Source organism: Neodiprion lecontei, chromosome 2 (genome assembly GCF_021901455.1).
Source record: "Neodiprion lecontei isolate iyNeoLeco1 chromosome 2, iyNeoLeco1.1, whole genome shotgun sequence".
Lineage (NCBI taxonomy): Eukaryota > Metazoa > Arthropoda > Insecta > Hymenoptera > Diprionidae > Neodiprion > Neodiprion lecontei.
This window is the reverse complement of record NC_060261.1, coordinates 34,783,305-34,796,483: the sequence shown is the minus strand read 5'-3', so window position 1 is coordinate 34,796,483 and position 13,179 is coordinate 34,783,305. Positions and strand designations below refer to the sequence as shown.

The 13,179-nt window shown below is 38.8% G+C and overlaps 1 protein-coding gene across 13 annotated transcripts in view; it reads left to right on the top strand.

Annotated features, from left to right (window-relative positions):
• The window catches only part of LOC107220748 (TLD domain-containing protein 2), a 78,163-nt gene that overhangs the window by 61,251 nt on the left and 3,733 nt on the right, over nucleotides 1-13,179 (top strand). For 8 of the 13 annotated variants that reach the window (XM_046730541.1, XM_046730539.1, XM_046730540.1 and 5 more), the window contains 6 exons: nucleotides 615-650; nucleotides 1,845-2,007; nucleotides 6,164-6,407; nucleotides 6,835-6,924; nucleotides 12,469-12,750; nucleotides 12,840-13,009. In XM_046730541.1, the coding sequence (XP_046586497.1) occupies nucleotides 615-650; nucleotides 1,845-2,007; nucleotides 6,164-6,407; nucleotides 6,835-6,924; nucleotides 12,469-12,750; nucleotides 12,840-13,009 (985 nt within the window). Of the gene's footprint in view, nucleotides 1-614; nucleotides 651-1,844; nucleotides 2,008-2,832; nucleotides 3,397-6,163; nucleotides 6,408-6,834; nucleotides 6,925-8,838; nucleotides 9,796-12,468; nucleotides 12,751-12,839; nucleotides 13,010-13,179 lie in introns of those variants that run through there. The other 5 variants (XM_015659466.2, XM_046730535.1, XM_046730543.1 and 2 more) reach the window with 5 other exon arrangements.

Below are 13,179 nucleotides of genomic sequence, written 5' to 3'. Positions count from 1 at the left end.
TGCATCGCGTCCTACCTACCTATCATTGAAATATTTCGCCTAAGTGTAGTGTAGTTTTTGCAGGTGTATACAGGGTGTTCACCGCTATTTTAATCTTTATTTTTCAAACTGAACCGATGAAATGTTTCGCAAAACTTGATAATGATTCAAACACCTTTTATTAATAATACAATAAGCAATTTTTATTTACTCACCAAAAAAAAAATAGAACCTGATTTAATATAATTAATTGGTTAGAGTTTAATTGCTTTCATCGGGTACATGGAAGTAATTTGAGCCTATGTGTGATGTCAGAGTCTTGAGATACGAGTTTTCAAAACGTGGTGTTTCAAGAATATGATATTGCAATAGAATGTCTTGTAGACTAATAAAGACAAAAAAAATATTAATAAAGAAATCTATACTTTTAATTCAGGATTGAAGCAAAAATAAATAAAGATTGAATATGAGTTGAAAATTCTGTATACTATCTCCTCTCGAGATAACCATGCCTGCACGATTCCCTTTCTCAATTTCATCTCTCGACGTACATACATACATACGATATACCTACGTTCAAGTATACTAATACCTACACTGATGTCATATTGTATCTGTTTCTGTTGCCCCTCTAGTCCAAGCACCCAATTTTCCCGAACTCGAAGGCCTCGGTAGGTTCACAGTGTAGTACTTGCTTGACTCTCTCCTACACCTATTAACCCCGCAATACTCGCTTTCCACCATCTGTTATACTCCAAGTCCCTTTGCTTGTGAATTTTTTTTTTACTTTACCACTCCTTGCGCCCTGCATACCCCTGTGCTTTATACAAGACATAACAGTTTAATTCGTTTGCAGTTTGTTCTTTTACAATTTACTCACGGTGGATGTCGTTTGCGACGGTGAATAAATGTTTGCGGTGATTTCTTTTGCAAATATATTATACTGCCGAACAGTAATTGTATACTTGGCAAGGGTGTAGACGGGTGAACGTGACTTGATATTATTCATATAGATGTACGGTAGAGTTTAATAACTTGCCACAGTTTTCTTAAAATTCTAGCTTACCATTCAACCTGATCGTCACTTGCATACCTATACAAATTCACGGCGTCCGCATGTTATCGCAAGCGAAGCCAATTTGTACAGGCATTCATCAATTTCTTCCCTTTTCCTAGAATGTACCGAGAATTTCCAAAAATTGCTAAAACATGTTATCAAACAGTCACTGTACATCTATTTGAAGGTGCATATTGGGTATTCCACTGCACTGCAATCAACCATATCTCTTTCTATGAATTTATACGGGCATTCTTCGTCAACTTTGCTTTTGCCATGATTATTCTGGTTTGGATTGAGATTTATTTTATACGCGCACGCACGCCTGTATAATATATCAGCAGCCTCTTAACACTATCAAAACAATCCCTAGCATGATGCAGAAACTATATACACATTTATAATTACATAGTGGTACACACAACGTTATACTAAATACCAATTTTATTATCATTCTATGTCGACATGCTATATTTATTATTGTCGTGTCGTCGTTGTCGGTCATGTCGATGTTGTTTCGTGTATTAAATACTCAAAATCATTGATATACACGTATGATAAATGATTCTTACTATTACATTCCTATCTACGCACAATGTCTACGACCAATATACCCACTCTGAACAAAGTTATTGTTTCTATTATTATTGTTACCACTATTATAGTATTAATAAGATGTTTGAATTTGTTCACCCTCTTTTTATTTGACTTTTTGATACGTCACAAGTTTTGAGCCAGTGTCTCTTTCCGCGTGCGTGCGTGTGCGGGTAGCTAGATGTTGATGTGTGTGTTTGTGGCGTTATGGCAGAATTGATTCCGCGGCCGGCCCGATCCTGTGACGATCCCCCGCTCTACCTTCGCCTTCGTACTGGACGGCCTAAAGACAAGAGGATACCACGATCAACACCGATCATGAGTTACGGGAAAAAGAAACTTCGACCAGAATATTGGTTCAGTGTACCGCGTAATCGGTAAGTAAACTATACCTATGTACATAATGAAGTCATTTCAGGCCATTAATGATAAAATGTGCTGTAAACATGTTCGGTTATGATAATTCGGTGAATTTATCGCAAAGCGAAACGCTACATATTATTGTATTCAAAGCAACTAAGCCCATTGCAGTTTGTCGAATTTACCACAAATTTAGACGTGAAATTGATCTTATTCGCATTGAATCGTTTACGACAGGTAGCATTGTGGAAACTTGGAGGTATTCAGTGTAATCGAGCAAAGGATTTTTTCTCGTAAGATTACTGGATTTGATGCTAAAATAACAATCTAGTTTAGAAAAACGTTAAACTGCAAGAATTTTTGGATTAAAATTAGTTCTTGGTTCCTATTTTTTTTTTTTTTTCAGTGATGCTAATAAATATTTTTATCTCCGGTTATATTATTATACCTTTAATGAATCATCAAATACGAAAACGAATACGAAAATCTAAAGTCAATCACAATTACAGACGCTTCGAAATTCCTCGCTCAATATAGCATCGACTTAAACGACAAGCTATCAAAATGTAGTTTCTCTACATGCTCACGTGTAAATTTGATTGATTACAATCTGAAAGTTATACATATTTAATAGTATCTATCCCCGCGCGAGAGTTTGGGCGCGTGGCGGGAGGCGATGTTAAATCGTGAACAAGAAAGAGAGAGCACGATGAGGGCAGGGAGAAGGAGAAGTAGGATAAAGAAGTCCGCGTATGCGAGATTTCATTATCATACAGACCTGTATGTGACATATGTGTGTATGCGTGTGTGTACTGAAAGAGTTGCGTAATGTGTGCTGCAGGTTCAGTTATCCGTTCTCCCGCGTCCAAGTAACAAGACTATAAAATTTCGTTTCCGTTACAGTTCATTTTTGGGATTATAATCCGCGAAGGAGTCTGTCGCAAGAATAAATTTTATATTCTCGTTTAACTACGCTGCACAAACTGGGGACGCCAAGATCGGCTACTGTGAAAGCACGTGGTTGAACGCTACGCCCCCGAGTATATACACGTACAAATGCACGCGCGCACACGCGCGCTCGCGACATGTACAGCTACTTCTAGAAATAGATCGCGTGACGGCGGTGTGACGAATCTCGTTTTCTCCGTATCGCGAAAACACTCTTATCACACTTTCGATAATAATGAACTGATTTAAAAGCACGCGGCGCGGCGAATGAGTACCGGTCGGATTTGTTGTGATGGGGATTTTAAATTAATACTCTGGGTATTATAGAGTATTTACCGTTTCACCCCGGATTTGAAAAAGTTGAAAATGAGCTACGCTATCAGCCGTCTCTTCGACCTACTCTATGTTCCGCCGTTGAGAGCGGTCGTACGTCACGTGTCGCCGTTTCTCTATCGCAGGTAATAAATAACAACGGCGCCAACTAAGAAACAGGATTATGATTTTTTTATTTTTTTTTTATTTTTTAATCTTTCTGAACACTCCATGTATCTGCAATAATTTGTAATATCTGATGACTTACAGCTTGGAATTTTGAGGCCGAAATATTGCAATGTAAAATTATTTATACAACAGAGATGGAAGTTTGGGCGTTTATTTGTTTCGTATTCAAGTACCACGAAAAATGTGATATAAATGGATCTCGAATGTGGAGCAATTCCGACGATACTGACGGGTGCAAAAATAGAGTACGTTTATTTAGACATGACAACTTTCGCTAAACATTGTGCGGTGTGAAAATATCGAAGGTAAAGAGAGAATCGGTTAACGTTCTGGCAACTACGGCTTCAATGATACGAAGACTACGATAATATTTGTCATTCGATCAGTAATAACTTTTTTATTTAGTTACTCAAAATCTAAGTGGACCGATGTCAGTATATTTATATTGATTCGGCCCATCCGTTTTTGATTTCGCTTTTCAAATGCTCGAATATTCGAAACTCCATTGACGAGTAATGCAAGAATAAACTATACTTCATCAGGTTGCGCAAAGTTAGGTAACGCGAACGTAAGTAATTACGGATATTCAGATCAGTCATCAACCTAGAATTTTGAAGATATGAATATGACATGATCGATTTACGGCTATTAACCACGACGGAGGAATTATGCCGCGTAAAGTATTTTCGACAACGACTATAACGAGTATTTCTATATTTAATGAAAAACCACTTGTTACGCAATTACTTACACGCCCTAAACTGCTAATCCTATGGAAGTTCTATTAATCCATTTCTACCAAGACATAATATGATATGAAAAAATGATGAATTCAAAACGAAAGCTGATGAACCATCACTTGAAAAGTTTGTTTTTTAAAGAATCACATTCTCCCAACTGACATTTTTTTTTAAACCACATATTGTAATGAAGTGCGCTAATTTGCGAGTCTAGTATGACACACGATATGCTGATTAATTTTATATAAAACAATGTTAGACGTTGCAGGTGCAAAAAATTTGAAAACTCTACAAACAGAATTCAATAATGTATCCGCTACACGAAACCGTGAAGAGACGAAGATGAATTAATTAACATCCTCAATTTACGATATAATACGCTAATCTAAAAAATTTTCAATAACAAACATGCAGCATTGCTAGCAGCGAATAGAACAGTTTGAAATCTGGCCAACATTGTGCAACGCGATGTGTCCTACTTTTTCCCGCGTGTCTCGTTCTGTTATTACTGCCAGTTATATCCTGGTCCCTAATTTCCAGCTGCCCGATTGAAATTTTTGCGAATCACCCCGGTATTTAACGCTTCGACGCAGTTCTCATTATTCCATGAATATTCTACCTCCTCAAAATTCACGGAGATAATGGAATGGGTCATGCAACAAAATGAATTATACAGGTGTACACATATTACTTACTGAAATTATCAGCATTGTCATAACATCCATGTATAGTTTATTCGCTCCCGTGTTTGCTTTTGTAACAATGAGTAATATTACCCGCACGGATTCTCTTCAGTTATACATTAAAGATTTTGTTTTTCGATGGAGGGCTCTTTCTTTATACCTATCTTAGACAGTATCGTATATATCATGGTGATGTAGGGATTGCAGGTTGAGGGAGATCAGACTTTTATTTACTGTATCTTTGCCATAATCTAAAGACAATACTGAAATACTCAGGTACACGTGCGCTGTAGACCAGACCTACAATATTGAATGGTCCACTGAAAATCGAAGATTGTCGTGATTATATGGACAGAAAAAAATTGTTTTATGTTCAACTACGCGTAATTTTATCTCGTACGTGTGAGGCACCGTACGTACATTGAGTATCTACGAATTTACCGTCAATCGCAAATCGATTAAAAATGCGTACTTATCGTTATATTAAAATCACATAACTCTTTGGGAACACGGGCAATTTTGATCCTCTTATTCGAGGTTCCCCAACTATCTGAGTAGTATTGCCAATTAAATATTGCCGAGCCACTAATAGAACTTTTTGCAGGTCTGAGTCTGTAGTCTGTAATGATCCGAAAAAGTGACACATCACTTCCTATGTAAACATGTACCACCTAATTACTTGGCTCCACGTATTATTCACGGAATCTGGTGCCGCACAGGATACAATTGACAATCTTTCGCATTGGCCACTAATGTAGCTATTTGCGTTTTGCATACTGGAACCTGACGTAGGAGCAACGAAACTTTGTTAGGAAACGGTAAACTGCAATCGGTGTGGCTCTTGCCAGTTGGCAATTAGTGCGCAAGAAACTGATTTCTATTAGTACAAATCAAAGATTCAATTATTTACAACGAGGGAAATGAAACAGGCAGTACGTAGGTAGTTCCTCGAAAATACAGCTAGTAATCAAATTCGGCACTTTTTCTGTGTATAGTTGTCGGAGCTATGCGCATGGTGCAGTAATCATAGGTATAGATGAACTGACTATAGTTTTAGATTCCTCGTGCGATAATTGGTATGTAACGACAACAGCTCGCATGTACAAATTATTTAGCCCCAGCAGTTATGCCGCATCATTCGTGTTACCGGAATACGTGTTGTATATTAAAGACTACAGCAGCACAATTGTACTCACAGACTCGACTATAGTTACAAAAACCAGAAATCTGGGTGGCAGAGCCGCACTTTTTTCTTATTGTAAATGTGGAATTAAATTTCTCATTATGTGTTGTGGCTCTAGGGTCGACGACCTTTACCGGTTCATAAGCGCCTGGGTACCAGCCCTCTACGGCGAACTAGACGAGAATCTATGGAGGGAACGGGGTTACATTCTTTCCGACACCGACACCGATCTCGCAGCGGAACTTTCGCCGGAGTACTCGCCCCTTCAAGACAGAGATCTCGCCGATCTCGCCGAGGCCGGGAAATCTGGACTCTCATCAGATATCGACGATATATCAGGACGCACCCGTGAATCATGGGAGGTGAGTGTTGACGGACAGAAAGATAATTGTCTTGGGCGTCATTTAAAAAAACGTTTCCACTGTTATCTTCTGATCTTCTTTCTTCGTTTTCAAATTTATGATTTTTGTTTATGATATAATTGTACATACACATGTACAGGTATACGGTGACGGTGGGTGGCGTATACGCGTTACTCGCTTATACGGTCATAATTGAGAGTTGAGTAGGTGTGTGTACCTGTATTGGTGTATGAATGGAACATTGGACTAGCGAATCAATGAAAAGAGACGAACCCTACGTATGCTATATTTCCATACCTCTAATTATTGTGTTGAGTAAAGGTGATGAAACACGTGTACATCATAGATGTGTATGCATATATTGAATGTGTGTATACATATATATACCTTATATATACCGATACATATATGTATACGCGTACCGCAGCTGATCAAGGCCCCCTACGCAAAGCTGTACAGCATCCTGAAGACGTCGAGCGCATCGGCCGATTCGGAGCAGCTGGCTCACGACTCCGAGGTACAAATCCTACGATATATCATCGTAAATCGTCGGCTCCAGTATCGCAACAAACACGATTCCCATATACACAAACAGAAATATTACAAATACCTACCACAAGAACGATGCATATTAGTATTATATTACATTATATAATGTAGTATACCGATACGTATGTACTTACGAAAGTATAGTATATAACTTCCCCATGGATGCGTATACAGTAACACAAATATACCTTCAACCCGGATCGATTTCGTTGTAGTCATGTTTCGTTGTTACGCGTACGTACGTACTTGCAACATACTTATATACATGTGTATAGTTTTTGTACGACAATATGAATTGTTATCAGTTTTCACCCGCATCGGGCACGCGTGATCGTCCGGTAAATTTGCCATCGACAAAGCTCGTCTATATCGTTCGTCCGCGTCCGTAGGTCGTAATTGTTTAGTTTATACCTACGCAGTATATAAATTCATGTGTATTTTTGTGCTGTGTAAACCTTAGGGTCTATGTTGGTACGGTTAAATATAGACGTAATAAAACGCGATCACGTACACACATATCGCGTATGGGATAATTGTCAGAGCCCACCGAGACGGTAGATACATACTAGGATTTCCTTTCTAATCAGCTACCTTATACGTCGCGGTTAAACATTATGCATGTGTGCCGAGGTATTCAAAAATAGATTTATACATGTAGAATGGTGAAAACTGTGACTCGTTGTGCCGGTTAATACGGCATTCCACTTTGCTTTTTTCTTGATTTTTTTTTTCCCTCCGCGCTTATGATCAAGGTAAGATCGACATCCTTCGCGATGCTCATATATGTATACTCGTGTGACACGGCAATTAAGACATGTGCTTAACGATCGGTGGGGAAATTTGTATGTTGTCACAGGCGAGTATCTTTCCTCAATTACCCATGCACGCATCAAATGTCACGTGAACCTTGAATTTAGTTGCAGGGATGTTGATGAGCCTCGGGTTTGTTAAAACTCGAATTTCCTGACTCTTCCACCTCGTAGTGATATCTGTTCAAATTAATATTCACCTCCGGGCTGTTAAACCTCGAGCGTACGCGACGTGTATCAGTATAGCCTTTACACGTCTGTGTGTTGTGAAAAACTACGATTTTGCAATATTTTTTTACGAAAGTTATCGAGGGTCCGTCGAGTTGAAAAAGTATTATATATAATGCATACAAGTCGTGTAACACAATTATCTTGTTATACAGACGATCTCTCTTTCTATTTCTCTTTCGATCTCTTTAACCGGACCTTGGAATAGTTTCGCGAGAGTTTTGAATGCCAAAGCGTTCATCGTGATTGTCGTGTTTGCCGTTCGACATAATATACGCATATTATACGAGGGTATACAATTATAAAGTATAAATCTATTACAAAAACATGGCTGTAGTAAAGCTGATACAGATGGTGGAAAACGCGCGATTGCAAAACGTTGCATTGGCATGGCGTTTCGCCTTTGTTTTTATCACGGACTCTCTTGCGTTTTTTTTTCTTTCTCTCGCTCTTTCTCTTTATCTCTTTCTTTCTCTCTACAAACAATTCTTTCGCCACGTTTGTCAATAATTATTGTTATATTCTCTTGACCATTGTTCGTTACTTCTACGACGCTACATACATCTTATGTGTTACACTAAAAATATCGCTTCTAAAAAGATGGATTACGGTAGCCGCTGGTCTCGGGAAGATCGTTCCCGATTCCCTCGATCGTTCGTTTCGTCGCACACGCAACTCGCTCTCGGCCACTGATGCTGCGGTGTAACCTGGTCGTACTTTATAGAACGTGCAACAGCAGCAGCAGCAGCAACATCGGCAACGCGTGTATGTACATGTATGTCCATTATAAACATACGTGAAGCGTGGCGCGTAGCCAACCTCTATCGCGCCTGGCCGATCGACCAGTTCGGGTTTACACGTTGATAGGTGAACCTCGGTTCCGGGACTTTCACGTTATTCGATATGTTGACGAGAAAAATCGTGGGAATAAGAAAAATCGCGTCAACTCGCTCGGAGACCAGCGATCATCGGTCATTGTGCAACATCCGCTTTGTCGCTAAATTGTGACTGGTGAACGGGAGATCGATTTTCGCGGACTGAATTTTTCAGAACGCTTTATTATATGCGCAAACAACTTGACGAGTCGCCCGCAGTGTCGGTTCGAGATGCTTCCCACCGATCGATAGTCATTGCTCAAATAGCCTCGGTGCTAATCAGTTCGGGGTGAAAGTTCCCCGAGGTATTAACAAGAGACACAACAAAGCAGACTTTGAACAAGGAGATTCGGCGTGGGAGGTGGGGGTACAACAAAATCGGGATTCGTTTTTCGGGATCGATCAATCGTTCCTTACCCACGATCGTCACCGCACTGATCCTTGGTTACATCGATAAGTTTTATTTTTACTTGGTCATATGTGTACATCAGTACACGTGTGCACGTGTGTATGTGGGGGATGGGAATAGCTGACGAGCCAATGTGTCGCAGCTTGTGGGCGCGGTGTAAATATATCACGATTAACATTCACGAACTGGTTATTGTTACTCGGTGCTGCTGGCGTGCTAGGTGAAACGAACTCTGTTGCAGTTTTCACCCGCGAATTCCGGATTTGCATTTTCAATCCGCCGGATAACCGTGATATCCATCAGAACACTCTTGTCCTCTTCTTCGGCCGAGAAGGATAAAAGGGGTTTCTTTACGAACGGACAAATTTGAAAAAATATATTATACTTACGTGCGTGAGTGGATTTTTTTTATTTTTTATAATTTTTTTACGTGTATACAACATACGAATACAATGCCGAAGTCAAGAATACCCAACTCGATCGCAAAGATCACGAAATACCTGAAGCAAAAGGGCAAGGTAAATTTTACGTTTACATGTGTTATTGAATAATATTTCAGATCCGTGAGTCGTTCGCGTTTGCGAGATTTTCTTGTCCCGAAATAGATATGAAAATTCAAATGACGCGGGCGCCATAATACCATATTATCATCATATTGTAATGTATTGTATATGTGAGCGAGACTACATGTTCCATACGAATATCTTCGAGTGAAAAAAAAACTGGTTTTCGATACCTGCGTATCATCGAGTATTATACATATGTACAGGAGCACTGTAGGCACTTACCTATGTTATACCGAATATAATACTTATGCATATGCGAGTATCGACGGAATAATTTGAAAGGAAGGCGCGTCGCCGATCTCGGCACGATCCGTTCGGACAAACAAACTTCTTGCAATCGCGCAGTTATATCGTTGTCTTTCTCCCGTTATTCCTATCTCTATTCCCTTCCCACTTTTCTACAGCGCCGCGTCATCGAATCCGCCTATGACGAAGACGTAAATAAATAAATAAACAAACAAACACTGAAACAAACATCGGCCTATGTGATTTTCGCATACCTTCGCATTGCAGTCGCTGATGACTGTTTGCTGGTCAAATTGCAGACGTGACGTGCGACATGCAAGATTCTAGTTATACGTGTACACAAAGATAGTATGCAAACGTTTATAACTGATCGTCGGAATACCTATTTTACAGAAACTTGCCACTATGTAGAGGAATAATGAATCAGCGGGTAAATAAAGCCCTTGTTATGTGAGGTATCTAATCCTTCGTCCGTGAATACGTTGCAATTTGATAGAGCCGCCAGGATGTGCAATGAAACACATTGGTGCCTTCTATTTTTTTTTTTTTTTGGAAATTTCTTGTACGAGAAAAATTTGTTTTAAAAAGAAAAGGCACGTGATTGTTGGTCGGCGATATACAACTGCATTATACTATCCGATATACATACCCACGACACAGTTAAACGGCAACATCAACCCACTACCGGACGCATATATTATATTATATTATTGTATTATATTGATACATGATACATTATACTTACCTGCATATAATACCATTTTAGTATAGTGTAGGTGGATGTACGCACGTTGTGTTGTTGAGCCTATATACATAGATAATTGAGACTATAATCCATACAATTATATTGTATATTCTTACAAACATGTATGTTTTGCCGATATATACATATCTCTATACATATACCTATATATATTAGTATGTAGTGGCGTAGCTTGGTGCATTCGTAGATAATAGTCGTTAAAAACACTCATATCTGTCAAATGAACCGCCAATGATAATCATTATTTTTTATCTTGTCACAGGTTAGACAGAGAGAGAGATCAGATTTGTTTAGGAAGTTAATCGCGTTTATTTGACTTATTTGACTCACGCCAATATGAATAAACAAGTATTTTCATCGTTTAAACAAATCTTTCTTGAATAGACACTTTGCCTGTTGAGTGAAACGTAGTTTATTCATATAGTAATTGAAACTTATTTGAAGCATTGAGTTTTGTATAACTACATTTATCTGGTAGATACAACAAATTTTTTCTCTGCATCAGAGGTATTCCTCTTGTAAAGAATAAGTGATGTGTGCTAAACTTGTCAATGTACCCATTCTTGTTGAAAGCCATTGGCGGGGCATTTAACAGTTAGCTGGGTACCAGGAACTCTTGTAGTCATGAACTTTGGCCTCCCGAGAAACAAGACAATAATTAATTTTCAGTAGATTAAACTAAACTGATTTATTTCGATGTTGTGGTACACCTCCGCTGTCACGCGAAACACAGAATGCTCCACAAATGTAGGGAAATGATGAAATTAAAAGTTTCAAGATTTCAAGGGTTCCTATCGCCACACCTTTAACGGCCTTGGATAATGTATATAATGATACATGCGACGCTGGGTGTTGTTTCCGGTCTGCGGTGATGCACCTGCTGCTGTGGGGTTGCCCCCCAATTCGAGTTGGCACTTTGCACTTGATACATAGGTTATCTAGCTACTCTTATGAGGCTTTACACCAATCAGCGGCACACGATTGGTCCTTTAAAAAATGTATTACGCTCACGTTTGCTCATCACGAACAGCTCATTCGACACCCTCTGGCTTCGTGGAAATTCAGTGATGAATTTTTGGCCTCTTACAAAATTTCTGTCAAGTTGATAAGTAGTAAAAAAAACATTAATTCAAATTTTTATCATTACCTTTATTGTTTTTCATTACAAGAACTAAATTTATTGAACTTCCAATGAGATGCATTCATTTTACATCCAGACTGTATATAAACCTAAATTTTCGATTATCTGAAATTACAAAAAATGTAATTTTTCTAATAAAATTTCTTCACATATACTTATGGTATCCAAGAAGTTGTACAACCATAGAGGTCGTTTTAGAAAATATTGAACCGGTAGGATTGGTTACATTCAGACGTATAAGATTCAGCAGTATCAAAAATCAAGGACTTGTATTGTTGAACGCATATAAGATACTGGCTAGACACTTAAAGTGGAGCAAATTTTCATTTTTTGAGGACTTATAGTGTCCTGCTACTTAGCAAAACAACCCTTGATGTGAAAACGACATACATACGTATTTATAGATTACCTATGTATGTACGTTAAATCAATCATCTATTACCTTGAATTTAACTTGATCCTATGTGATTCTCAGGCGCTGTCCAAGAGCGAGGAGCTCAGACGAGCCTTGTACGCAACCAGTGTTGGATCCATTGATGCAGATGTGATTGTACCAGACCTAGTTGGGACCACAGAAATACTGAGCGATGAGCACAGAGAACACCTATGTCGTCATTTACCAGCTAGGGCTGAGGGCTACCAATGGAAGCTTGTATTCAGTACCAGCCTTCACGGCTTCAGTCTGAACAGCATGTACCGTAAAATGAATAAGCTTGAGAGTCCTATACTGTTGGTGATCGAGGACACAGGTGGCAACGTAAGAGGATTCACAAATTTCTCCCATCTCATGATTTGCTTGTGTGTTTGCAGCACCATTGAAAATGTCAATTTTCTTCCATCTTTCAGGTATTTGGAGCATTGACGTCCTGTTCTCTACACGTAAGTGATCACTTCTATGGAACTGGGGAATCTCTGCTGTTCCGGTTCACACCAAAGTTTCAGGCATTTAATTGGACTGGTGACAACCTCTACTTTATCAAGGGGAATAACGAGAGTCTTGCTATTGGTGCTGGAGAGTGAGTATTTATACCATTTCTACGAAAAATTATCTCTTAAATGTAAAATCAACTATATTCAATACTTTTACAATGAGATTTGTGAAAGTAATGGCATAAAAACTTGTACAGAATACTTAATTTGATAACTTCATGCTTAGTATCACATAATTTTTACGAAAAAGATCTTG